We start from the raw sequence: 25,773 nt of genomic DNA on the forward strand, positions 1-25,773 counted from the left end.
GATTAAACGGCTTGTTTCTGTAGGTAAAAAAAGTTGGTGGAAAAATATCAAAGCTTTTCTGTTCAGTCTTTAGCTTCAAACGCCAAATATCAAGTTTGCACCGATAATCCATTTGAGTACTTAACTTGCTTCTCAGAATGACTGAATACTTAGACATTGTTGTTGTTAGTTGCGAAGTCATATCCGACCCATCATGACCCCATGGACAACATTCCTCCAGGCCTTCCTGTCCTCTACCATCCTCTGGAGTCCATTTAAGCTCATGCCGACTGCTTCAGTGACTCTGTCCAGCCACCTCGTTCTCTGCCGTCCCCTTCTTCTTTTGCCCTCAATCGCTTAGGACTGCATTGGCTTTTTTGGCTGCCGCCACACACTGCTGGCTCATATTTAACTGGTTGCCCACTAAGACTCCAAGATCCCTCTCCCAGTTACTGCTATTAAGCCTGGTTTCACCCAGTCTATATGTGTACTTTGGTTTTTCTTGCCTAAGTGTAGGACTTTACTTTTCTCTACATTTGAGGTATCTAACACCAAACATGTAGTTGCTCTTCACACAATACATTTGACAAGGTAAAGATCTAGCAGATGCATCGCTTAGTGTTAATCTGAGTTACGCTATAAACCCAGCTTCTTTAGTTCGTTTATGGTTCGGTGTCTAAAATTTGGGCTAATCACCACTTTCTTGTGGTTATTAGCACAGTTGTAAGGCTCATAAACAGACAAATGAGCTTTTAGGTCCATGATTCATACTTAGGACGGTGCAGCATCCCAAGGTTATGTGATTCCCTATTGCAACCTTTTGACAAGCAAAATCAATGGGAAAGTCAGATGCACTTAAGAACTGTGTGACTAACTTATGAACCGTGATGATTCACTTAACAACTGTGGCAAGAAAGCTTGGAAAATGGGGCATAAATCTCTTAACAAATGTCTCACTTAACAACAGACATTTTGGGCTCAATTGTGGTCGTAGGTTGAGGATTATTTGTACAGAAGAAGCCACAATAAAACTCCCTTTTTATAACCCTATAATTCCTTAATTTGGGGTAGAGTCAGGGTGACTGGATGGAGTTGAGCATTTACTGGCTGGATGCCCTTCCTGACACCTATGCAGAGTTCGCAGCAGATATTTTTTCTTTGCACCCTAAGGGAGAAAAATCTGCTGCTACCTAGGATTGAACCCTCAACCTTCCGAGTGGGACACCAGTGTCTCCACCACTAGGCCATCATGCCATAATCTCAGATGAAAAAATAAAATCCCCTGAATGCTTGCTGAATAACAGAGCACTCTTTCATATTCCAGGTGAACAAAAGGCCATTGTCAGCAGCAAACTTTCAGTTATGGAAATGTGCTTCTTTAAATAGTTACCAACTATTTAGCTTAATAATGGTAACATTGTCAAAGTGATGCAAATAAGATGCTCGAGGTAACAACGGCAGAAGCATCACCAGTTTGAATTTATTTATATACACTGTATAAACTTTTATTAAAGAATGTTTTAAAAGTCAAAGCCATACAGATTTTGAAACAGAAAAGTAAGGAAAGCAAAGTAGTAAGTGAAAAAAGAGGAGAAAAGAGAAAAGAGAAAAGAAAGGGGAAGGGGAAGGGGAAGGGGAAGGGAAGGGAAGGGAAAGGAAAGAGGGAAAGGAAAGGAAAGGAACGGAAAGGAAAGGAAAGGATTCTAATCTTAAATTACAAGTACATGTCTTACCTTCTCTAAGATTATGACATATTTTCCTTCTTTTCTTAGTCTACCCTTTCTAATTATCATCCCCATAAATCACAAGTTCATTTTTTCCCCTTTTTTTCAGCCAAAAGTCCATAAAAGATTTTCAATCACTTTATAAATGTATCTGGAATTTTTGAATTTAGGGACCTGAGCATCCTGGTTTTACATTCAGACAAAAACCCCACCCTACCAGAATCTGTCTGTATTCTCAGATGCTATCCTAATAATTCTTAGATCGTTGGTTAGGACTGGAAATATTAGACTTCTACTGGTCTTAGGTTTGAATTGTAGATTAATCATCATAATCATCTAGGACCAGGATGGCGAACCTTTTCCGGATCAAGTGCCGAGAGCGAGCCCCAAAATACAATGAGCGTGCGGCCCCTGCATATGTGCTCCGCCCCTGCGTGTGCCCCACACGCCCCATGCCCCCGCACATGCACCCCTACACATGCGCATGTGGCCCCGTGCATGTCCCCGCCCTTCCTCGCATGTGCAGCAGAGACTCAATGACCAGCTGGCTGGCAGGAGGCGTGCGCACTATGCACGGCGGAGCTGAACTGGGCTGACGGCTCGTGTGCCCCACAGAGTGGGCGCTGTGTGCCACCTGTGGCAAGCGTGCCATTGGTTCATCGTCATGGATCTAGGATGTTATTATCGATATATTGCAGAAGAGTTTTTTGGAGTTGAATAACAGTCCAATTATTTATTTATTATTAATGGCCCCACTCCAAATTCTCACTTAGCCAGCCTAGTTTTAGAAGACACGGTGCTTATATTTGTTCAGTTTGTTTTTTTTAAAAAAAAGAGAGAGAGATTGAGTTTATTTATTTATTTATTTTGCTTGTTTCCAACAAAGCCCTTTCCTTCAAGTTTAAAACAATTTAAAAATATGTCACATACAGGGGTTTTTGTCGGGACAAGGAGTCTGCTTCATTCCCTTTTGGAAGCCTAGGTCACAACAAGATGCTGACTGTGTAAATCACTTAGAGAGGGCTGTAAAGCACTATTGCCCTTCCTTCCTTCCTTCCTTCCTTCCTTCCTTCCTTCCTTCCTTCCTTCCTTCCTTCCTTCCTTCCTCCCTCTCCTTTCTTCCTTCTTTCCCTCCTTCCCTCCTTCCTTCCCTTCCTCCCCACTCCCTCCTTTCCTTCCTTCCTTCCCCCTCCCCTCCCTCCCTCCCTCTTTCCTTCCTTCCCTCCCTCTCTACTCACTTCCTTCCATCTCCCTACTCCCTCCCTGCCTCCTCTCCTTCCTTCCTTTCCTTCCTTCCTTCCTTCTTTCCCTCCCTCCTTCCTTCTTTCCCTTCCTCCCCACTCTCTCCTTTCCTTCCTTCCTTCCCTTCCTCCCTCCCTCCCTCCCTCTCCTTTCTTACTTCTTTCGCTCCCTCTCTCCTTCCTTCCCTCCTTCCCTCCCTCCCTACTCCCTCCCTCCCTTCCTTCTTACTCCCTCCCTCCCTCCCTACTCCCTCCCTCCCTTCCTTCTTACTCCCTCCCTCCCTGCCTCCTTTCTTTCTTTCCTTCCTTCCTTCTTTCCTTCCCTCCCTTCCCTTCCCTTCCCTGTCTGCCTTCCTGCCTGCCTGTCTGCCTTTCCTTCCTCCCTCCCTCCCTCCCTCATCCTGTCTTCTGGTGCTTTGGAGAATAATTTGACCCCCTCTTCTTTGCGGCAGCCCCTCAAATACTGAAATACTGCTGTCACGTCACCCCCTAATTCTTTCTTTAGTCTAGCCAGTTGTTGCTGCTGTGGATTGTCAGTCAACTTAATCCTCATCAACCCACCTGCCTTACTGCTAAAATTATATCCATTAATTCTTCATGGTAGCCTACATTTCCTATAGATCTTCCAAAGTGTTTTATGACAGTAATATTATCACTGCTAGACATCGCCAGCACTGATGATGTTGCCTAGTTTGGTAATGAAATGACTGCAAGGAAGCCACGTGACTTACGGTATAAGGACAGGGGTGGGATTCAGCCAGTTTGGACCGGTTCAGGCAAATCGGTAGTTACGGCCAGTGGCTGGGCCTGCCCCAGCGCTATCCTCTCTTATACAATTGCCGTGTTTTTGACACAGCGCACACGTCCGCAAGGCACACACATGAGCGAAGCTATCCCATCCTATACAATTGCTGTGTTTTTGATGCAGTGTGTATGTGTGCAAGGCGTGAGTGAGCGAGCGAAGCAAGTACGCGCGTGCGCACGCTCACATATTTGATTCTGGGGGAACCGATTTTTAAATTATGTGAAGCCCACCCAGGGGTGAAATCTACTTACTTTTTCTACCGGTTTGGAAGTACACGCGCCGCGTGCGTGCTTTGATCGCACACGGACCCTCTGTGCATGCGCAAACTCTTCTGCGCATGCACAGAGGATAAAAAACAGGTTACTTCCTGGTTTTAACGACAACCGGGTGGGTGGGCGGAGTCTCACGCTGTTGTCGCTATCGGTTCTCCGAACCACCCGCCGCCATCACTACCACTTCGGCCGAACCGGGCTGAACCGGTAGCATTTCACCCCTGTATAAGGACAATCTAAGTCCTACTCTCATGAAGAAGCTTTGTAACATCAAGGTGCTACCACGTCTTATTTTTGAAGGCAGCTATTGAAGTGACTCCTTGTTTAGAAGGAAGCTGCTGAAGCGCATGGTGTCTCTAATTTTCCATCCAGTCCATGACGACATCATCTTTCTATTTTTGCTCAAATACAATACTCAGCAAATCTCATCAATAACATTTTAAGAGCTTTCCATTTCATTCTACTGACACTTGGGACCGGATGGCCTCAATTATATATATTTTTAGTTTTTAATGACTCCTTCATTAAGGTTTCCTCTTCGAGCCATTTATCTTTGGGGCATTAATTATTTAGCATTCTCCGGCAAGAAGGAGCTAGTCAAATTTGCCAAGGCTCTCGGTTTTTTAACATTTATATCCAATTTTTTTTTTCAAAAGTGCAGCTGGTTCTCCAGGTTGTGATTAAATGTCAGGAGGATGAAAGTTTTTATTTCATTTTTCCCGGACCTAACTTAAAGGCAAGAGATGAGAGGGAAATAATTTAGAAATAAAGCCCCAATTCGTTTATAGCCAGAACCATTTTCTAGGTTAAAAAGAAATCATCTTGGAAATGATTGGGTTTATGCCTGGAGGAAAGGAACAGAAGTTACGTGAGCAAAGTCAGTATTGATAATTGTGTAGGACTGTGTGTGCTCACTAAGTCAGAATCCAGGGTGATTTTCTCCCTGGTAAAATATATTTCTAAATCCAATTCTAAATGAGGTTAAATCCATCACCAAAGGACTGGATGTAAACTGTGCAGGGCAGATCATTCAGTTTCTTGTCGATAATCATTTAGAAAGGACAAACTTTGTTTGCATCTGTGTGTGTTTTTCTTCCTGTTTTAAACTACCGTATTTTTCAGAGTATAAGACGCACCTTTTTCCCCCATAAAAGGGGGTGAAAATTTGGGTGCGTCTTATACACCGAATGTAGCCCCGCCCACCCACTGGCCCCCATCCTTTGGCCTCTGCCTCCCAGCAATTTACCTCCTTGCAGCAAGCAGCAAGGAGAAACAGCCCATTTCAGCTTCAGCACAGCCTAATTAGCACAAATTGATTGTCTGTTGGATCAGCCTCTTGACTCTCAGCTGTTTCAGGCTGCAGGGATTGCCGTTGTCTATTGCTGCGCGGGCCTCTGCTGCTTGCTGCAAGGAGGTAAATTGCTGGGAGCAGATTTTTTTTTTCTTGTGCTAATCAACCTATGCTGAAAATGAAAATGAAAGTAAAACAGGCTGTTTGCTGTTTGCTGCAATGAGGCAAAATTGCTGGGAGGCAGAGTTCTTTTTCTCGCTTTCCTCACCAAAAAAGGTAGGTGCGTCTTGTAGTCCGGAGCGTCTTATACTCTGAAAAATACGGTACATCTTTACTTCTCTGGGAACAGGGCTATGCACCTCCTCCTTCCTTGTATTGCTTTGGCAGGTTTTTTCCCCCCCATCTGGTCTTTTTTCCTAAGGATTTTTTTTTCCCCCAAATAAAATCTGTCTGACTGGAAGGAAGAATTGCACTTGCTTCTTAAAGATAAAAGGGACAAGGATTTCCTCCAGCTTTCTTTAACCTTTAAAAAAATCTCACTGCACGTACAGCATGGCTGGGCTATTTTCAGTGCCTCCTTCTCTACTTTGGCACTTCCTAAAATGACCAACAAAAGTGCTATGGTTTTCTCAGTTGCAACGTATGGCTGGGAAAGTTGGACCATCGGGAAGGCTGAGCGCCGAAGAATGGAGGTCTTTGAACTATGGTGCTGGAGAAGATTCCTGCAAGTCCCTTGGACTGCAAGGTGATCCAACTGGTCAGTCCTAGAGGTGATCAACCCTGACTGCTCTTTGGAAGGCCAGATCCTGAAGATGAAACTCAAATACTTTGGCCACCTAATGAGAAGGAAGGACTCCCTGGAGAAGAGCAAAGTCAGTCGGGAAGCCAGACTCCCTTAACAACCGCATCACTGATCTGATAACCGCAGTGATTCGCTTGACGACCATGGCAAGGAAGGTCGTAAAACGGGAACAAAATTCACTTAGCAACTGTCTTGCTTGGCAGCAGACATTTTTGGGCTCAATCGTGGTCATAGGTTCGAGGATGACCTGTAAAACAGAATTATTGTGGAAAGGCTGTGTTTTGCTTGCAAAGATCCCAGAAGTCACACTAAGAAGCTGCTGCTTCCTTCACTCCATGTCTCTCCACACTCAACCACTTGAACTAGTGGTGGGTTTCAAAAATTTTTACTACCGGTTCTGTGGGTGTGGCTTGGTGGGCATGGCATGGCTTGGTGGGTGTGGCAGGGGAAGGATACTGTAAAATCTCCATTCCTACCCCACTCCAGGGGAAGGATATTGCAAAATCTCCATTTCCTCCCAATCAGCTGGGACTTGGGAGGCAGAGAACAGATGGGGTTGGGGCCAGTCAGAATTTTTACTACAGGTTCTCCGAGCTACTCAAAATTTCCGCTACTGATTCTCCAGAACTGGTCAGAACCTGCTGAAACCCACCTCTGACTTGAACGCTTTAGTGGTTCTTCTGGAAATGTTGTTGTTAGTTGTGAAGTCGTGTCCGACCCGTCGTGACCCCATGGGCAACGTTCCTCCAGGCCTTCATGTCCTCTACCATCCTCTGGAGTCCATTTAAGCTCACGCCGACTGCTTCAGTGTCTCCGTCCAGCCATCTCGTTCTCTGTCGTCCCCTTCTTCTTTTGCCCTCCATCTTTCCCAGCATTAGGCTCTTCTCCAGGGAGTCCTTCCTTCTCATTAGGTGGCCAAAGGATTTGAGTTTCATCTTCAGGATCTGGCCTTCTGAAGAGCAGTCAGGGTTGATCTCCTCTAGGACTGACCAGTTGGATCGCCTTGCCATCCAAGGGACTCGCAGGAGTCTTCTCCAGCACCAGAGTTCAAAGGCCTCAATTCTTTGGCGCTCAGCCTTCCTTATGGTCCAACTTTCACAGGCATACATTGCAACTGGGAAAACCATCGCCTTGACTATACGCACTTTTGTTGGCAGGGTGATGCCTCTGCATTTTAGTGAGTAATTTTTTTTCCGTCCAATAGTGATAGAAAAAAATCCTCTCGTTTGTCTGTTTAATTTATATGTTCCAACTGTTTGCTTAAGGCTCTTTCAAAACATTGTTTAAACATCGGGTTTTGCGGGAAGGTGGGGGTGTTTATTCATGCAAACAAAGGAGAGCTTTCCCTAGGACTGTAAACTTAAAAGGTTGTCCATATGAGAAAGTAAAGGGGTGAATTTCTTTTGTCTGTTCTTTTAAGGAAAAAAACCACGCTTAGAATACCTCTAAATTTCAAGCGAGAGAAATGTGGTCTTTGTATGTATTACCGGAGCTTTGTTTGCAAATAGTGTTATTACTTGCAATAACTTAATAAATTCCGTTCCCCCTCCGTGGACTTTTCCATAGCTCAAATAAATGATGTTTTATCTTTAATTAAACACCTTGAAGAAATTGCACCAATATTATTCTCCACTAGGCAAGCTCCCTTCGCCCGTCTCCCCATTCCAAGTTCTCCCTTACCCTCCCCTCACCCCCAAATTAACAGATCCTATTACAGCAGCCCGGATTCATTTTGTAATTATTCTGAAGCTGCTCTTTAGAAAGCCTCCAGTGAAACAGAGTGATCCTTCAGTAGCAAAGATAATTAAAAGCAATAATTCAGTTTGTTAGAGGGTATAAAAATTAGAGCCGTACATCACTGTCTTTATTTAAAAAAAAAAAAAGTAATGGTAATGCAACAGATTGTTTATCACAATATCGCCCTATTTAAAAATTAAAATAGTGAATGTTACCTTTTTTTCTCTTAAAGAGAAAGGAACAAAGTGCGTAACAGGCACTACACAACTCTTGCCGAGAATGATCTACGAGGTTGTTATTATAGTCATGCATATTGTGAAAAGTATTTAAAAGAAGTTGGGCCTCTCTTTTTTCTCTCTCCAGGATTCTAATAGAATAGAATAGAATGGAATGGAATGGAATGGAATGGAATGGAATGGAATGGAATGGAATGGAATGGAATGGAATGGAATGGAATAGGAATAGGAATAGGAATAGGAATAAAATGGGAATGGGAATGGGAATAGCATAGCATAGCATAGCATGGGAATGGGAATGGGAATGGGAATGGGAATGGGAATGGGAATGGAATGGAATGGAATGGAATGGAATGAAATGAAATGGGAATGGGAATGGGAATGGAATGGAATGGGAATGGGAATGGGAATGGGAATGGGAATGGAATGGAATTCTTTATTGGCCAAGTATGATTGGACGCACAAGGAACTTGTCTTGGTGCATACACTCTCAGTGTACATAAAAGAAAAGATACGTTCATCAAGAATCATAAGGTACAACACTTAATGATAGTCATAGGGTACAAATAAGCAATCAGGAAACAATATCAATATCAATATAAATCATAAGGATACAAGCAACAAAGTTACAGTCATACAGTTGTAAGTGGAAGGAAATGGGTGATAGAAACAATGAGAAGATTAATAGTAGCGCAGATTTAGTAAATAGTTGGACAGTGTTGAGGGAATTATTTGTTTAGCAGAGTGATGGCGTTGGGAAAAAACTGTTCTTGTGTCTAGGTGTTCTGGCATACAGTGCTCTATAGTGTCGTTTTGAGGGTATGAGTTGAGAATAATATTATTTCAAATCTAAAATAAACCTGTGGCTGCTTTAAGGATTTACTTGGCCGACGTTAATGCAAGTGTTAAAACAGCCAAGAGGCTGTTTTCTGGCTTAAAAAGAGGAGCTGCTTTAATAGTGGGATTCCCATCATGTCTTATCTGCAGACATAACACACATCTGCACTCATACAAATGACAACCAGGTGGCAGCAAAGAACTCTAATCCTGTACTCCCACCTGGTGGTCATCGGGATTTTTGCAATCCAACCTGTCAATTCTGCACAATCACTTTGTAATGCAGGGGTGTCAAACTCAAGGCCCGCAGGCCGGATCCGGCCTGCCAGGTGCTTAAATCTGGCCTGTGGGGACGCCCTGGAAACAACAAAAGACTGGGCCACAGTACCTCTGCCAGTGAAAAAGGAGGTCAGTAGGGGTGCATAGGGCCCTCCTGAGCTCTGTTTTCAGCTGTGACGGCCTCCTGCAACCCTCTGCTAGCAAAAACGGAGTTCAGGAAGGCCGCACGCAGCCCTCCCGAGCTCCGTTTTTGCTGGCAGAGCGCTCGGCCACCACAGGCATCCCCGACACAAGTGACGACAAGCTGGCCAAGCCCACCCTGGCCATGCCCATCTGGCTCCCTGAGGTCAAACACAACTCTGATGCAGTCTCAATGAAATCGAAATTGACACCAGGGGTGAAATGCTACCGGTTCGGACCAGTTCGACCGAACCAGTAGCGATGGCAGCACGTGGTTCGGAGAACCGGTAGCGGCGGCAGTGCGAGGCTCCACCCACTGGCCCGGGCGCTGTTACTTCCTGGTTTTAACCAGGAAGTAACCTTTTTTGACCCTCTGTGCAGGTGCAGAAGCCTTCTGCGCACGCACAGAGGGTCCAAGCGTGCACGACGTGTGCACTTCTGAACCGGTAGCGAAGGTAAGTAGATTTCAACTCCGATTGACACCCCTGTTGTAAAGTAACGTAAAGTCAATTCTAGTGAATCCCTGGTTCGTAATATTAACCTAAAAGCAAGCCTCGGTGACAGGAAGCTAATAAATGGCCTTTCAAAAGTTCCATGATGGCATTTTCTCTTCAGGTTGGCTGGCAGTTAAAGAATCTGGTCAATGCGTTGCGCGAAGACCCTAATGGCGTGATCTTAACGTTGAAAAAGCGACCTCAGAATACGCTCGTTTCTGCTCCGGCACTTCTCAAGAACGTCAGGTGGAAACCGCTTGCTCTTCAGGTAAGAGATGACCTTGGACGGTGTCTCTGTTGAGTGAACTCTGAAAAATGCATCACTGCCTCTTGTTTTCCGTGTCTCGGGAGTCACCGTCATTAAACAATGGAGTGTAAAGAAACAACAATGGGAGAATTAGGATGATTTAGATCAGACTGGGGTTAACGGTAAGGGGGCAGGATTTTCTGCAAAGTTGTTCTATTGTTTTCTTTGAATCTCTTTGTGATTTGTATTTGTTTTATATTTTTGATATGATCCAATGACTATTGGATCTATTGTCTGTAGAGATTCTCAAGTCATCCAGGTCATGGTTGTCCCAAAGGAGGTTTTACAAAAGGCAACTTATTTTTCTTTGAAGATGTTTTGCTTCTTTCCCAAGAAGCTTTTTCAGCTAGAATTAGAGCAGAGCAGAGTACAATACGATAAATGCAATGCAATACAACACAAAGGTGCTTTTTCAAAAGGCAACTGGACTTTATTTTTCTTTGAAGATGTTTTGCTTCTCATCCAAGAAACTTCTTCAGCTAAAATAGAGCAGAGCAGAGTACAGTACGATAAATGCAATGCAATACAATACAATACAGTGCAATGCAATGTAATACAATAGAATACAATGCAACACAACACAACACATTTAGTTGCCCCAAAGGTGCTTTTTCAAAAGGCAACTGGACTTTCTTGTGGTTTTTTTTTCCCTCTTGAAGATGTATCGCTTCTCATCCAAGAAGCTTCTTCAGTTCTGGGGGTCAGTAAGGAGTCTATAGAACTGAAGAAGCTTCTTGGATGAGAAAGCAAAACGTCTTCAGGGAAAAACAAAGAAAGTCCAGTTGCCTTTTGAAAAAGCATCTTTGGGGCAACCATGGATGACTGAGAATCTCCATAGACAAAGGTAGAGCTAGTACTCCAATTTGTGCTTCATGCCTAGGCTACCTCACTGTGCTAACAGCCAGAGAGTTTCCCAGATATCCACAGATACCCAGCAAATATGCTTGGCAGATTTTTTTTTTCCTTTAAAGTTCTGGGTGCATCATAATGTACCTTCCACATTTCCACAATTTGCAGATCTTCCCCTTTATGAACTCCTGTGTTGCACCTTGGAAGGGGTTAGTAATGCACTCAGGGGTGGGCTTCAAAAATTTTAGCAAGGGGTTCTGTGCCTAGTTGCTGGGTGGGTGCGGCTATAGCGGGCATGGCCTAGTCGGCCTCCTCCATCATGGCAGGGGGGGCGTTTTTGCCCTTCCTGGGCTCTGGAGGTTTTCCTTGAGCCTCCGGGAGGGTAAAAACGGCCTCCCCAGGCTCCAGGGGCCCTCTGGAGGCTGGAAATGGGCCTGTTTCTGGCCTCCTTGAACTTCCGGTAGGCCTGTTTTTTACCCTCCCCGAGCCTCCCTGAGCCTCTGCACTTACCTGCATTCAAAACAGGCCTTTTGAGGACCCCTGGGAGGGGAGGGGCGGGGTGGGATAGGCCAGCCAGGAGTGGGATTTGGGGGTTCTCCGAACTGCACAGAATCTTAGCTAGAGGTTCTCCCGAACCCTTGCGAACCCCCAGCAGCCCACCCCTGAATGCACTCCTACATTTTACTCAAAAGTTACGTTCCCTTGGGTGCAGGTGGGCATAGGTCTTGAGCCCCAAATGGCTGCAATGAGATTTGAAGGTGGAAGGTGGAAGGTGAAAGAGCCTTGGTAGTACTAGGGTTTAAGGCACCCTGTTATTAAGCTGCTTAAGACCAGCTGCCTGCAATTACTGCAGGGTTCGAATCTCGCCAAGGCTCAAGGTTGACTCAGCCTTCCATCCTTTCTAAGGTAGGTGAAATGAGGACCCAGTTTGTGGGGGCAATAAGCTGACTTTGTATAAATATACAAAAGGATGAAGGCTATTGCTGAGCACATTGTAAGCCGCCCTGAGTCTTCGGAGAAGGGCGGCATATAAATCAAATTTAAAAAAAAAAAAAAAAAAAAAAAGTGCCTTCCTCCCACGCTTAACAGCTGGCTCTATCAGCTCCGGCAATGACCTAGAAATTGAGCGCAATAGGTTTTCTGTTAATCGCCCCTCTGAGAGAAGAAGGCATAAATCTAATGACTTTCTTTTCATATCTTTTTTTTTTATTATTATTATTACTGGGATTCCAAATGGAGGAAGAACACAATTACAAGCCGTGCGTTTTCTACCAGCTGCCCTTAGCCAACTGAGCCAACTGAGACCTCATTCAAGCCTCTCTCTCTCTGTCTCTTTCTCTCTCTCGAGCAAAATCAATACTATCAAACCATATTCTTCTTCTTTTCCATCATATCACAGCGGCTTCTCCCTCCCCTTTCCTTCTAGCTATTCTTTTCCAGGAGAAATTTTAAATCCCTCTTGGATTTCCCCAGCCTGTTTATTTCTCAGGTTTGGAGGCCAAAAGATTATGGAGTTTAAAGACGAATATTATTTATTTGTCAGTATAAAAAAAAAACAATCAAAGCAACTGTCATGAATTTGCAGCCGACTGTTGTCCCTGTTAGGTTGCAACGGCATTCAGAAGGATTTGAAAAAGAAAACTCTCAGTGATTTGATAAAGACAGGACTTTTGGTAAATTGAGACCAGCTCTCGCCCACATGGAATTTACTAAGAACATTAAATACAGCATTTTGATCCCAGCTATGTGTCTTTTGTTAGTCAGCCATGACTTTAGAGAAAGATATAATATAATTATAATATAATTATAATTTTAATATTTGCAACCCTTTGCACAATGCTGTAAATGATACTAGGTGTGTACAGTACTGTACAAGGTTCCAAGACTCAACATTGCCTCCAAAACAGATTAACAGAGTTGGAAGGGACCTTGTAGGTCATCTAGTCCAACCCCCTGCCCAAGCAGGAGACCCTACCCCATTTCTGACAGATGGCAGTCCAGTCTCTTCTTGAAAGCTTCCAGTGATGAAGCTCTCAAAACTTCCGAAGGCAACTTCTGTTCCATGGGTTGATGGCTCTCACTGTCAGAAAATTCCTCCTTATTTCCAGGTTGAATCTCTCCTTATTCAGTTACCATCCATTATTCCTTGTCTGGCCTTTAGGTGCTTTGGAAATAGCTTGACCCCCTTCCTCTCTGTGGCAGCCCCTCAAATATTGGAAGACTGCTATCCTGTCTCCCCTGGTCCTTCTCTTCACTAGACTAGCCATGCCCAGTTCCTGCAACCATTCATCGTATGTTTTAGCCTCCAGTCCCCTAATCATCTTGGTTGCTCTTCTCTGCACTCTTTCTAGAGTCTCAACATCTTTTTTTATGTGTGGTGCCCGGGAATTTAGCAGTTATAATCTAGTGAAAAGAAGGACAAATTGTGACATGATAGCAGCCTTCCAATATTTGAGAGGTTGCCACAGAGAAAAGGGAATCAAACTGTTCTCCAAAACACCAGAAGGCAGGACAACGGATGGTAACTAATCAAGGAGAGAAGCATCCTAGAACTAAGGAGAAATTTCCTAACAGTGAGAACAATTAGCCAGCAGAAGGCTTGTCACTGCGTTATTTTATTTACCAGCTGAGCTCATTATTTCTGGACTGTCAGACTCTCCGTAGCTTTGCCAACTTCTTATCAGTAAGCTACGTGTTTCCGTATCCACCCCTGCTTCAAACTAGCCACTTAACAGTCTTTCTTTATGTGTAAGGAGAAGGTTCTATAATTAGACATCTCTAAGAACAGAATGGCTAGATTCCAAACAACAAAAAGTGATTGTGTTTTCAATTAATTAAATGGATGAAAGTCATTATTACATTATTCAGTTGCATTTAACACCGTGGTGGGAGCCAGCATAGAAACTTTGTTCATTCAATTAAACATTAGTCAATTTTAAAATATTAAATTAAATCAAATCCAATTTGTCGTGGCCTAGCCCACTTTGTCCTGGCTTCCCCTCCTTTCAGAAAACACAGACTCTTGCACACCATTCAGAAGTCAAGGGAGGCCTTTTCCCCTGAAAATAATAAGTGGTGGAATTCAATTTTTTTTTTTTTTACTACCGGTTCTGTGAGTGTGGCTTGGTGGGCGTGGCAGGGGAAGGATACTGCAAAATCCCCATTCCCTCTCCCCTCCTGGGGGAAGGATATTGCAAAATCTGCATTCCCACCAGTGGTGAAATCCAATTTTTTTTTACCACCGGTTCTGTGGGTGTGGCTTGGTGGGCGTGGCAGGGGAAGGATACTGCAAAATCTCCATTCCCTCCCCATTCCTGGGGGAAGGATACTGCAAAATCTCCATTCCCTCCCCATTCCTGGGGGAAGGATACTGCAAAATCTCCATTCCCTCCCCACTCCTGGGGGAAGGATACTGCACAATCTCCATTCCCTCTCCCCTCCTGGGGGAAGGATATTGCAAAATCTGCATTCCCACCAGTGGTGAAATCCAATTTTTTTTTACCACCGGTTCTGTGGGTGTGGCTTGGTGGGCGTGGCAGGGGAAGGATACTGCAAAATCTCCATTCCCTCCCCATTCCTGCGGGAAGGATACTGCAAAATCTCCATTCCCTCCCCACTCCTGGGGGAAGGATACTGCACAATCTCCATTCCCACCCCACTCTGGGGCCAGCCAGAGGTGGTATTTGCTGATTCTCTGAACGACTCAAAATTTCCGCTACCGGTTCTCCAGAACCTGTCAGAACCTGCTGAATTTCATCCCTGAAAATAATCTCCATCCTTCTAGCAAGCTTCCAAAGAACCGGGTGTGTTAGATTTAATGAACTTGCTCCAAATGGTAAGTAATAGTAGGAGTACAGTTGGATTTTGCCCAGGTCCTTGCTTCCTTCTGAATAACGGTGGGACTAGTCCTGGGGAAAAAATTGTAAAAAGCCATAAAGCAGCTGCTCTGAATGCTAAATAACAGCATTGGAAGAGACTTTGAAGGTCTTCTAATCCAACCCTCTGCTCAAGCAGAAGTGTCAGAAAGTGAGTCAATAAGAAAGTGGGAGATGTTTTTCTCTGTCCATTCTAAACCTAAACCATATTTCATACATCAAATGCCCTGGGAATATTTGGGAAAGCCATGAAATAGCCAATCCGTCAGGCCAAAAGTAGCCACAACCATTTTTAAATAGCTAAAGTAAGCAACGTTATTGTCTTTTACCTAAGTTAGAAGAATCTCCCCAGACTGCTTGACATCTCCAGGGAACGACCACAGGGGTGAAACGCTCCCGGTTCGGACCGGATCACCCGATCCGGTAGCGATGGAGGTGGGTGGTTTGGAGAACCGGTAGCAAAAATCCTTGCCCCCCATGCCCAGCTGAGCCGCACAATCATCAGAGGGTTTTTTTTTTTTTACTTTTAAAAGCATTTTTTCTACAACCTCTTTGGCCAAAAAAATGCTTTTAAAAGTTTTTAAAAAAAGCCTCTGATGATCGCACGGCTCAGCTGGGATCCTCAAAGGCTTTTAAAAGAAAAAAAGTCTCTGCCGATCAGGCAACTCAGCTGGGATCGTCGGAGCCTTTTGAAAGCATTTTTTACAACCTCTTCGCCAAAGAGGTTGTAGAAAAAATGGTTTTAAAAGAAAAAAAATGGCCACGCCCACCCAGTCACATTACCCCCCCCACCAAGCCACGCCCATAGAACCGGTAGCAAGAAATTTTAGATTTCCCCCCTGAATGATCAGATAAGGCTTTGTGCATCTTGGGGAGGCCATTTATACCCTTTATGGCTGTGCAAAGATTCCAAACTAGGTCCCCCACTTAACTCCGCCTTCCAGCCTAGCTGGCAGTTTCCCAACACAATCCAGATAATCAAATGATGGGGCCAGTCTTGGGCAGGGTTTGAGGTTGCCATTTAGGTACATCTCTGCTTGAAACAAAACTGAGAAGTGACCTCCTGTTCTGTGATCCAGTATTCTGGGAAGAATGCCCAACCATCCATTGCCAACTGATCAGGGGTGAAATCCAGCAGGTTCTGGAGAACCGGTAGCGGAAATTTTGAGCAGTTCGGAGAACCGGCAAATACCACCTCTGGCTGGCCCCAGAGTGGGGTGGGAATGGAGATTTTGCAGTATCATTCCCCTGGAGTGGGGTGGGAATGGAGATTTTGCAGTATCCTTCCCCTGGAGTGGAGTGGGAATGGAGATTTTGCAATATCCTTCCCCTGGAGTGGAGTGGGAATGGAGATTTTGCAGTATCCTTCCCTGGAGTGGGGTGGGAATGGAGATTTTGTAGTATCCTTCCCCTACCGCGCCCACCAAGCCACACCCACCACGCCATGCCAGCCACACTATGCCCACAGAACCTGTAGTTAAAAAAATTGGATTTCACCACTGCATCCGATCCACCGCAAGTGATTTTTGTAGTGAGTCTACGACACAGTGCTCTTCTCTGCTGAATGACTGATTGTGATGACAGCAGAACAGTGATCGTTGGATGAGTGGGGGAGAATATATTTAGATTTCTCAGAGTGAGAAATATTTTCTCCTTGCATGAGCTGGCTTGTCACTCATCATCAGTTCTTGCATTCGCAAGAGAACGCACCTGACTGCGCATGCGGTGGAATTCATTTAAGGATGGCTTGAGTAGTTGCCAGTGAATAAACGCTGTTTTATATATACTTGTATATAAAATAGAAGGATTAAAACACACCACGGGGTGTTAGGGGTGTCTTACCCCCTCAGTATTTTTTTTCCAGAGAGTAAGTCATCTGTGTACCAAGTTTGGTTGAAATTGCTCGAGGCATTCCAGAGTTATGCTGGAACACACACACACACACACACACACACACACACACACACACTCATTTATATACATATAGATTTTTTAATCCCACCTTTATTACTTTTAGAAATTACCCAAGGCAGTGAAAATACACAAATCTTCTACCTCCTCCTATTTTCTCCACAACAACTCTGTGAGGTGGGTTTCACTGAGAGAGTGACTGGCCCAAAGTCATCCAATTAGCTTTCATGTCTAAGGCGGGACTGGAATTCTCTGTCTCCTGCTGATTGGCCCAAAGTCACCCAGTCAGCTTTCGGGTCTAAGGCAAGAGTAGAATCTGATACCGAAGAATTCTGTTGACCTCTCCCTTAGCAAAATATGGATGAAAGTACCTCTGCAGAATCAGGGAATCAAAGAGATACCTAATAATGAATATGAAATTGAACAAACATCCCAAAAGTATGCTTATAATCAGTTTTATTCCACATTTGCTGTTCAGTCGAAAGGGATGTTGGAGACCCTAGTCAACCCTAGTGGCTTCTAACGAAGGACCAGGGGAGACATGATAGCAGTGTTCCAATATTTGAGGGGATGCTACAGAGAAGAGGGGTTCAAGCTATTTTCCAAGGCACCTGAAGGCCAGACAAGGAATAATGGATGGAAACTAATCAAGGAAAGATTCAACCTGGAAATAAGATGATTTTTTTTCTAACAGTGGGAGCAATCAACCCATGGAACAGAAGTTGCCTTCAGAAGTTGTGGGAGCTTCATCCCTGGAAGCTTTCAAGAAGAGACTGGACTGCCATCTGTCAGAAATGGTGTAGGCATCTCCTGCTTGGGTGGGGGTTGGACTAGATGACCTACAAGGTCCCTTCCAACCCTGTTAATCTGTTGAACCCCTTTAGTCTGTTGTTTTTCATCCTTGGCAACTTTAAGACCTGTGGAGTTCAACTCCCAGAATTCCCCAGCCAACATGACTTATTGCGGAATTCTGGGTTTTGAAGTCCACAGGCTTTTAAAGTTGCCAAGATTGAGAAAGTTTTACTCTCATTGCAAAATCTATGATGCAATGAGACCATTTCAGCATCTCTGACAGATTTAAGCCCTTCTGGAGCCTATTTTAAATAAATCTCTTCCCTTGTCATTCCTATCCTTTGCTTCTAGCGTTGACCTTTTCAGTATCTCCATTCTATCTTCTCAATGGCCATTTTCATTTTTAGCTAGTGATGTTTTAATTATGAGCCACAGCCCTACATGTCTGGGCTGGGCTGGAGACTCTGCAAAGTCTCTGTTAAATATTAGAAAAGATCCAGAAATAAAAAGAATGGAAATCAAAAAAGAAAAATATAAATTACAAGCATTTGCAGGTGATTTAGTTTTTTATATTAGAAGAACCACTAGAAACTGGTCCTAAATTGATAGAGAAAATTGAGGAATATGGAGAAGTGGCAGGGCTGAAAATAAAGAAAAAACCAAAGTAATAGTTAAAAATCTTACAGATAAACAAAAAATAAGAATTATTTACTTACTTACTTACTTACTTACTTACTTATTGGTTCGATTTATATGCCGCCCTTTTTCCGGAGACTCAGGGCAGCTTACAATGCGTTAAGCAATAGTCTTCATACTTTTGTATATACCTGCTTAGTAGGGCTTTCGGCCCCCACAAGCGGTGTTCTTTCTTATACAAAGTCAGTTTATTGCCCCCACAAACCGGGTCCTTATTTTACCTACCTCGAAAGGATGGAAGGCTGAGTCAACCTTGAGCCTGGTGAGATTTGAACTTGCAGTAATTGCAGGCAGCTGGTGTTACTTAACACTGCTTTAGTCCGCTGCGCCACCAAGGCTCTATTGACAGAGAAAGTAGATCTGCAGATAGTAAAGAAAGTTAAATATTTAGGCATCTATTAAACAGCAAGATGTGCAACAATTAAAGACGATAACTATATAAAACTAATGCAACAAATTAAATTGGAGCTGGAGAAATGGAAGAACTTACAACTATCTTTGATAGGGAGAATAGCCACTGTAAAAATGAATATACTACCGAAATTACTTTTTTTATTCCAAACGATACCGATAAAAATAGAGGGAAAAAATACTTTGAAGATCTAAATAGAAAAAAATTTGAAGTATATTTGGCAAGGGGAAAAAAAGCAAGAATAAAACTGAAAATGCTACAGGAATCTAAAAGCACTGGGGGCTTTGGACTACCAGATTGGGAGCTATACTATCAGGCATACATACAGGGGTTAAAAAATGGATCATTCCTTGTGTGTCCAATCACACTTGGCCGATAAAGAATTCTAATCTAATCTAATCTAATAAACATGAAACATAGAAGATTACTACTGTTAGAGCAGGGATGAAATGTAAAATTTGTTACTACCGGTTCTGTGGCGTGGCTTGGTGGTGGTGGTGGGTAATGTGACTGGGTGGGCGTGGCCAACTTTTTTTTTTTTTAACTTTTCAAAGCATTTTTTCTAATGCTTTGAAAAGCCTCTGCCGATCAGGAATCTCAGCTGGGATCGTCAGAGACTTTTCAAAGCATTTTTTTTACCACCTCTTCGGCCAAGAGGTTGCAGAAAAAAATGCTTTGAAAAGCCTCTGACTATCCCAGCTGAGCCGCGCGATCATCAGAGGCTTTTTTTTTTTACTTTTAAAAGCATTTTTTTGTTGGAAGAGTTGTAGAAAAAATGCTTTAAAAAAAAGCCTCTGATGATCCTGTGGCTCAGCTGGGCATGGGGGGTGGGGCAGGGATTTTTGCTACCGGTTCTCCGAACCACCCACCATCATCGTTACCGAACCGGGCGATCCGGTCCGAACTGGGAGCATTTCACCCCTGTGTTAGAGGGACATGATCTTCAACTAGGATGGCATGCCTTTTTATGCCCACTCTATCTTCTCAATGGCCATTTTCATTTGTAGCTAGTGATGTTTTAATTATGAGCCACAGCCCTACATGGATGGGCTCGGCTGGAGACTCTGTAAAGTCAAGTCTTCATGAAAGTTTATCCATGCTGGGTCTCTCCCAGCATTTCCCACTGGTTCCTTGGCTGATCTTAATGCTCCCATAAGAGCAAATAATCATTAGCCTCTGACAGCAAAGTTGTTTTTGTTGGCTGATGTCATCAGATTTTAATTTGGGGGAGAGGGAAACCTTTATCTTAAGGTTGCAGCCTTCACCGCTGGTGGGATCATCCAGAAGGGAGTGAGCCAATTTCATGCCACAGGACCAAAATAGATTCTCAACTAAATCTCTTTTCATAGAATTTTAGTAGTGTTTAGGTTCCAAAATAAGTTCTGAGGGGTTTCCCCCCACCCCCACTTTCATCACCTTACTGCTATTGCTGAGCAGACTTCACACAGAAATATTCCTAAAGAATTATTCCACGGTGTTCTGAATATTTATGGAAAGGGGAATTGGCTATTTCATGGACAATTAGTGCCTAACTTTGATTTTGGGTAAGCAGAAAAGTAACATATTCCAAATTCAAAACTGACACTTGAGTATATGATGTGGCAGGAATACATTTCCAAATTAAGCCCTGCTGGCTACAGATATATAAAGGCATTCTCATTAGTTTCTTGAAATTCTCAGTATTAAAACCTATCCGCACATCCCTAAAATTAAAGGCAGTTACTTTGGCACCCTTTAACTCTGTTTCGTGAAAGAGAACTAGAAGGGCAAAATATCAGAGAACAGAGAATAGTCACAAAATATCCAGGAAAATAACAGAATAACAGAGTTGGAAGGGACCTTGGAGGATATCTAGTTCGACCACCTGCTTAGGCAGGAAACAGCGCACCTTAAAAATTTACAGTGTTGGAGCATTCACAACTTCTGGAGGCAAGTTGTTCCACGGATTAATTGTTCTCACTGTCAGAAAATTTCTCCTTAGTTCTAGGTTGCTTCTCTCTTTGATGAGTTTCCACCCATTTCTTCTTGTCCTGCCCTCAGGGGCTTTGGAGAATAGCTTGACTCCCTCTTCTTTGTGGCAGCCCCTGAGATATTCGAACACTGCTATCCTGTCATCCCCAGTCCTTCTTTTCATCAGACTAGACCAGGGGTCTGCAACCTGCGGCTCTGGAGCCACATGTGGCTCTTTCACCCCTCTGCTGCGGCTCCCTCTCACTCAAAATATGTGTCACAACTGGCAATGTGCGACACTCACCGGCCTGCAATTTATTGAGCTTTTCAACCCCCGGTAGGCCAACCATGGATAAATCCAAGAAAAGAAAAGTTTCAGAAGAAAACAGAATGTTTAATTCAACTACATATTATTCTTTTGTTGTAAGCCGCCCAGAGTCCCTTGGGAGTTGGGCGGCATAGAAATATGACAAAATAAATAAATAAATAAATATGTTAGTTTTGTGACCGCTCAAGAAATAGTCAGGCACGGGAAGGGTTTTGTGGCTCCCAGTGTTTTCTTCTCTGTGGGAAACAGGTCCAAATGGCTCTTTTGGAGTATTTAAGGTTGCAGACCTCTGGACTAGACGTACCCAATTCCTGCAACCGTTCTTCATATGTTTTAGCCTCCAGTCCCCTAATCATCTTGGTTGCTCTTCTCTGCACTCTTTCTAGAGTCTCCACATCTTTTTTTACATCGTGGCGGCCAAAACTGAATGCAGTATTCCATGTGTGGTCTTACCAATGCATTATAAAGTGGTATTAACACTTTACATGATCTTGATTCTGGCAGAATACAAAATCTGGTATTCTGGCTTCTATTTGTTGGGATGAATTCCTTACTACGGACGTAGAGGCCCTGTGGAAATTTTCCAGCATCCATACTACAACTGACCTTGACATGGCACAAGAGAGAGTGTTTCTCTTCCTCATTTCTGTTATCAATTACATTTCAAAGAAGAAGAAAAAAGAGCAGCTACGATGGTGGATCTGAAGGAATTATGAAACCGAAAACTTAGAAAAAAGTTTGAAATGTTTAACAGACTAATTTGTGAGAAACTTTAATATGACTGATGATTGCAATACATTCAAGCCACGTGCTATTCCCAAAGTGTCCCTGCTTATAAATATCTTAAAGGAAGAGCTGTTTGATTTCGTTAAAAAGTCCCTTTCAAAATTAATGCAAGGTTTTTATGCATCTCTGCCTAAGCTTTGATGTGACCAATCCCCTTTAGGCACCGAGTTCCAATATCTGATTATTGTATGAACATCTATAAACTGGAGATGATTTCTACTAATGGTTCATCTTGAGTCATAGTGTGTTAGAGCCACAAGCCAACTCTTGCTTCCCATGATTAAGTCTCTGTGCATAGATGTGTATGGGTGTTCATGTTGCATAAATAATTATTCTCTGGAGGGGGAGAAAAATAATTTGTTTCTATTACAGCAGTCTCTTCTAAATAACTAAGGGCTTCCAGTTAATAAATAGTCAAATGGAATAGCTGTTGGAGAGACCTCTTTTGCTATTATCAATGCAGAAAGTGAGAGGTTTTTATCATGCCAACTTTGGACTATGCGTCCATTTTGTTGCAATGAAATGAGGTGGGAGAAGCTACATACAGGTAGTTTATATAGAGTTTTCTCTTTTTTTTCTCTCTTTCTGCTCCTGTCCCCACTCCCGTTTCCAGCCGGTGATTCCAACCAGCCCAACGAGCAGTTTCACTACACCAACCAGCACGATGGGTATGAACTCCAAAATGGACAACTCGACACTGCAAGATGTATTCATCTTCTCACCTGTGTCAGGACTCTATGGTCCCAGGTATGCCTTGCCTAGATGTCAGCATTACAAACTACATTCATTCCAGTGCTGACATAAGGAGGAGAAGAGGGGGCAGCTGGCAAGAGGACGCTTGACTTTTCACCTACTTACTTTCCCTGAAGATAATATCCCCTAGGAGATGGGATGGGAGGGGGGACATTCCTGGGAGCTGAAGTAATAGATATGGGGAGAGTGATTTGGAAGATGGCCAATGAGACGCAGAGAATTGGGGAACGGAAAGGGAAGGTTTGGGGTCAGGAAGTCAGTGTTGGCTACGACATGATCAGGGACGGATTGTCGTGCTTAATAAATGAAAGATTTCATCAAAGACTATTTGTTTGGAAATGCAATTAAATATTTGAGACGACACCGAAACCTGACACTAGAGCTGTTTATACCTGTTCTTTTTTTTAAAAAAAAAAAGTTTTTCATTTTGTTTTAATACAAACATTTCATCTTTCATTAAACAGTGTGTCATCTGGGTACAAATATTTTGTGCAATAACAGTTAAAATTTACAGCCATATTCATTATTTTATCTATTTTTAAATTAATACTAATACCTAACATACCTACTACAGTGGTGAAATCCAATTCTTTTTACTGTGGGTGTGGCTTGGTGGGTGTGGCTTGGTGGGCATGGCAGGGGAAGGATACTGCAAAATCCCCATTCCCTCCCCACTCCTGGGGGAAGGATATTGCAAAAGCTTCATCCCTACCCCAGGTGTTATATTTAACTTTTGCTCCAAAAGACACATTAGGAGTTTATTTTCTGATTAGGTCTTATTTTCAGGGAAATATAGTACTAAATGTGTCCATCTGGCTAATGATTTTAACTCGGGCTTATTTTTGGGGTAGGGCTTATATTACGAGCATCTGAAAAATCATGCTAGGGCTTGTTTTCTGGTTGGGTCTTATTTTCCGGGAAACACAGTAGTTCTTTTCAAGCCTAGCCTTCAAACAGTCCTCTAGATCAGCGGTCACCAACTGGTGGTCCATGGACCACTGGTGGTCCTCGAGAAAATTTTGGTGGTCTGCAGAAAAATTATTTGCATTTTTTATATTGCAGTAAATCAGGGGTCCTCAAACTACGGCCCCTGGGACAGATACATGTAATGAACATTTGTATTGCTGCAGAGTCTCTCCCTTTGGGGTCTTTCTGTGTGGGTCGGAGGGGGGCAGAAATTCCAACTTGGGGTCTGCTTCAGCCTCCTGGTGCAGGGCTTTGGGTGAAGGGTGGAGGGAAGTGCCACTGGTGGCAAAGAGCCGGAGGGCCTTGTTCCAGTGGGACTGCCTCATGGCCTGGAACTGGCTGACCATCTCAGCCCACTGAGCCTCCAGGCGGCTGTACCTGTCCTTGCACTCCCGCAGGTCTTCCCTCTGCTTGGAAAGCCTATGCTCCTAGTCCTCAGTGAGGTGCTTTTGCTGAGCCTCCTTCTCAGTCAGAGGAGTGGCTGGGAGGGGTGAGGAGAGGCTGGCAAGGCGCCCCTTGACGTGAGTGATATTGAGTTGGCTACGCCCACCCAGTCACATGACCATCTATCCATGCCCACACAGCCAGTCATCGGGACTCCTTACACAGAGTCACTCAGGCACTCGTCACTTCCCGCCTGGACTACTGCAATGCTCTCTACATGGGGCTCCCCTTGAGGAGAACCTGGAGGCTCCAACTGGTGCAGAATGCGGCCGCGTGGGGGATTATGGGAGCGAGAGGGCGCTCCCATGTAACACCTCTCCTGAGTGAGCTGCATTGGCTTCCAGTGGTCTTCCGGGTGCGCTTCAAGGTGCTGGTTACCACCTTTAAAGCGCTCCATGGCATAGGACCTGGGTATTTGCGGGACCGCCTTCTGCTGCCAATAGCCTCCCACCGACCAGTACGCTCCCACAGAGAGGGACTCCTCAGGGTGCCGTCAGCCAGGCAATGTCAGCTGGCGACCCCCAGGGGGAGGGCCTTCTCTGTGGCAGCACCTGCCCTCTGGAACGATTTGCCCCCGGAGATATGAAGGATATCGGACCTCCGGGTCTTTCGCCGTGCCCTGAAAACTTTTCTTTTCCATCAATCAGGGCTGGCGTGAACCCCGCCCCCCCCTTTTTTTTTAGCCTTTTAAATTGTCAATGGGTTTTAGTTTGAATGTTTTAATTTTTTTTTTTAATTTGATTTATATGCCGCCCTTCTCCGGAGACTCAGGGCGGCTTACAATGTGCTCAGCAATAGCCTTCATCCTTTTGTATATTTATACAAAGTCAGCTTATTGCCCCCACAACTGGGTCCTCAATTTACCTACCTTAGAAAGGATGGAAGGCTGAGTCAACCTTGAGCCTGGTGAGATTCGAACCTGCAGTAATTGCAGGCAGCTGGTCTTAATAACCAGTTTAATAACAGGGTGCCTTAGACCACTGTATTACCAAGGCTCTTTTTTGGGGGCCAAATTTTGGGCCAAAGTCATATAATTCTTTTAATAATTTTTAATTTTGTATTGGTATGTGTTTTAGTTCTGGCTGTGCACTGCCCTGAGTCCACTAGGAGAAGGGTGGTATACAAATAGAAAGAAAGAAAGAAAGAAAGAAAGAAAGAAAGAAAGAAAGAAAGAAAGAAAGAAAGAAAGAAAGAAAGAAAGAAAGAAAGAAGGCAAATCATATTAGTGGTCGATGGGATTTAAAATTATGAATTTAGTGGTCCCAGGTCTCAGGTTTCGCTGAGGTCCGAAAGGTTGGTGACCCCTGCTCTAGATAAATCATCTTCTGGGTCATGGTGATTCCTTATGGGTAATTTGAACCAAAGTCGTATTTTTGCAGTATGATTTTCTAGCAGATTAACCTCTTCTTCCTGTGCTGCTCTTCTTTCAGCCACTACAGCACAAATCTGGTCCATATGCAGAAGAAATTAGTGGCCCATGAGTCAAAAGTCTCCACTGCTTAAACATTCCTTTTTAATAGCAATATGCTATTCCAGAATTGTTTTGTCTCTGATAACTTTTGGGTTAAGTTGGTTGAACTTAGTTTTGTTCCTAGATGAATCAGAACTAATGATCTCCTTTCTCAGCCAGCCAGTCAGGATGTCTATGGAGATTCTCCATGCTTTTTCCAAAAAGCAACTTGACTTTCTTGTTTTTTTTCTTTGAAAGCATTTTGCTTCTCATCCAAAAAGCTTTTTCAGAATGGCACCTTTGGGACAGTCAGTCAGGGATTGTACAGTAGCGGCCAAAATTGTGGCAACCTTTTGGGAAAAGTGTATTTTCTAAAA

At 43.7% G+C, this 25,773-nt stretch overlaps 1 protein-coding gene across 1 annotated transcript in view; it reads left to right on the forward strand.

The window, feature by feature from the left end:
- The window catches only part of LOC117669499 (connector enhancer of kinase suppressor of ras 2-like), a 392,766-nt gene that overhangs the window by 251,554 nt on the left and 115,439 nt on the right, over positions 1 to 25,773 (forward strand). The window contains exons 9-10 of the mRNA XM_060692093.2: positions 9,999 to 10,145; positions 22,397 to 22,530. Coding sequence (XP_060548076.2) covers positions 9,999 to 10,145; positions 22,397 to 22,530 — 281 coding nt within the window. The remainder of the gene's footprint in view (positions 1 to 9,998; positions 10,146 to 22,396; positions 22,531 to 25,773) is intronic.

Source organism: Pantherophis guttatus, chromosome 12, assembly GCF_059756535.1.
Source record: "Pantherophis guttatus breed Tessera chromosome 12, ASM5975653v1, whole genome shotgun sequence".
NCBI lineage: Eukaryota > Metazoa > Chordata > Lepidosauria > Squamata > Colubridae > Pantherophis > Pantherophis guttatus.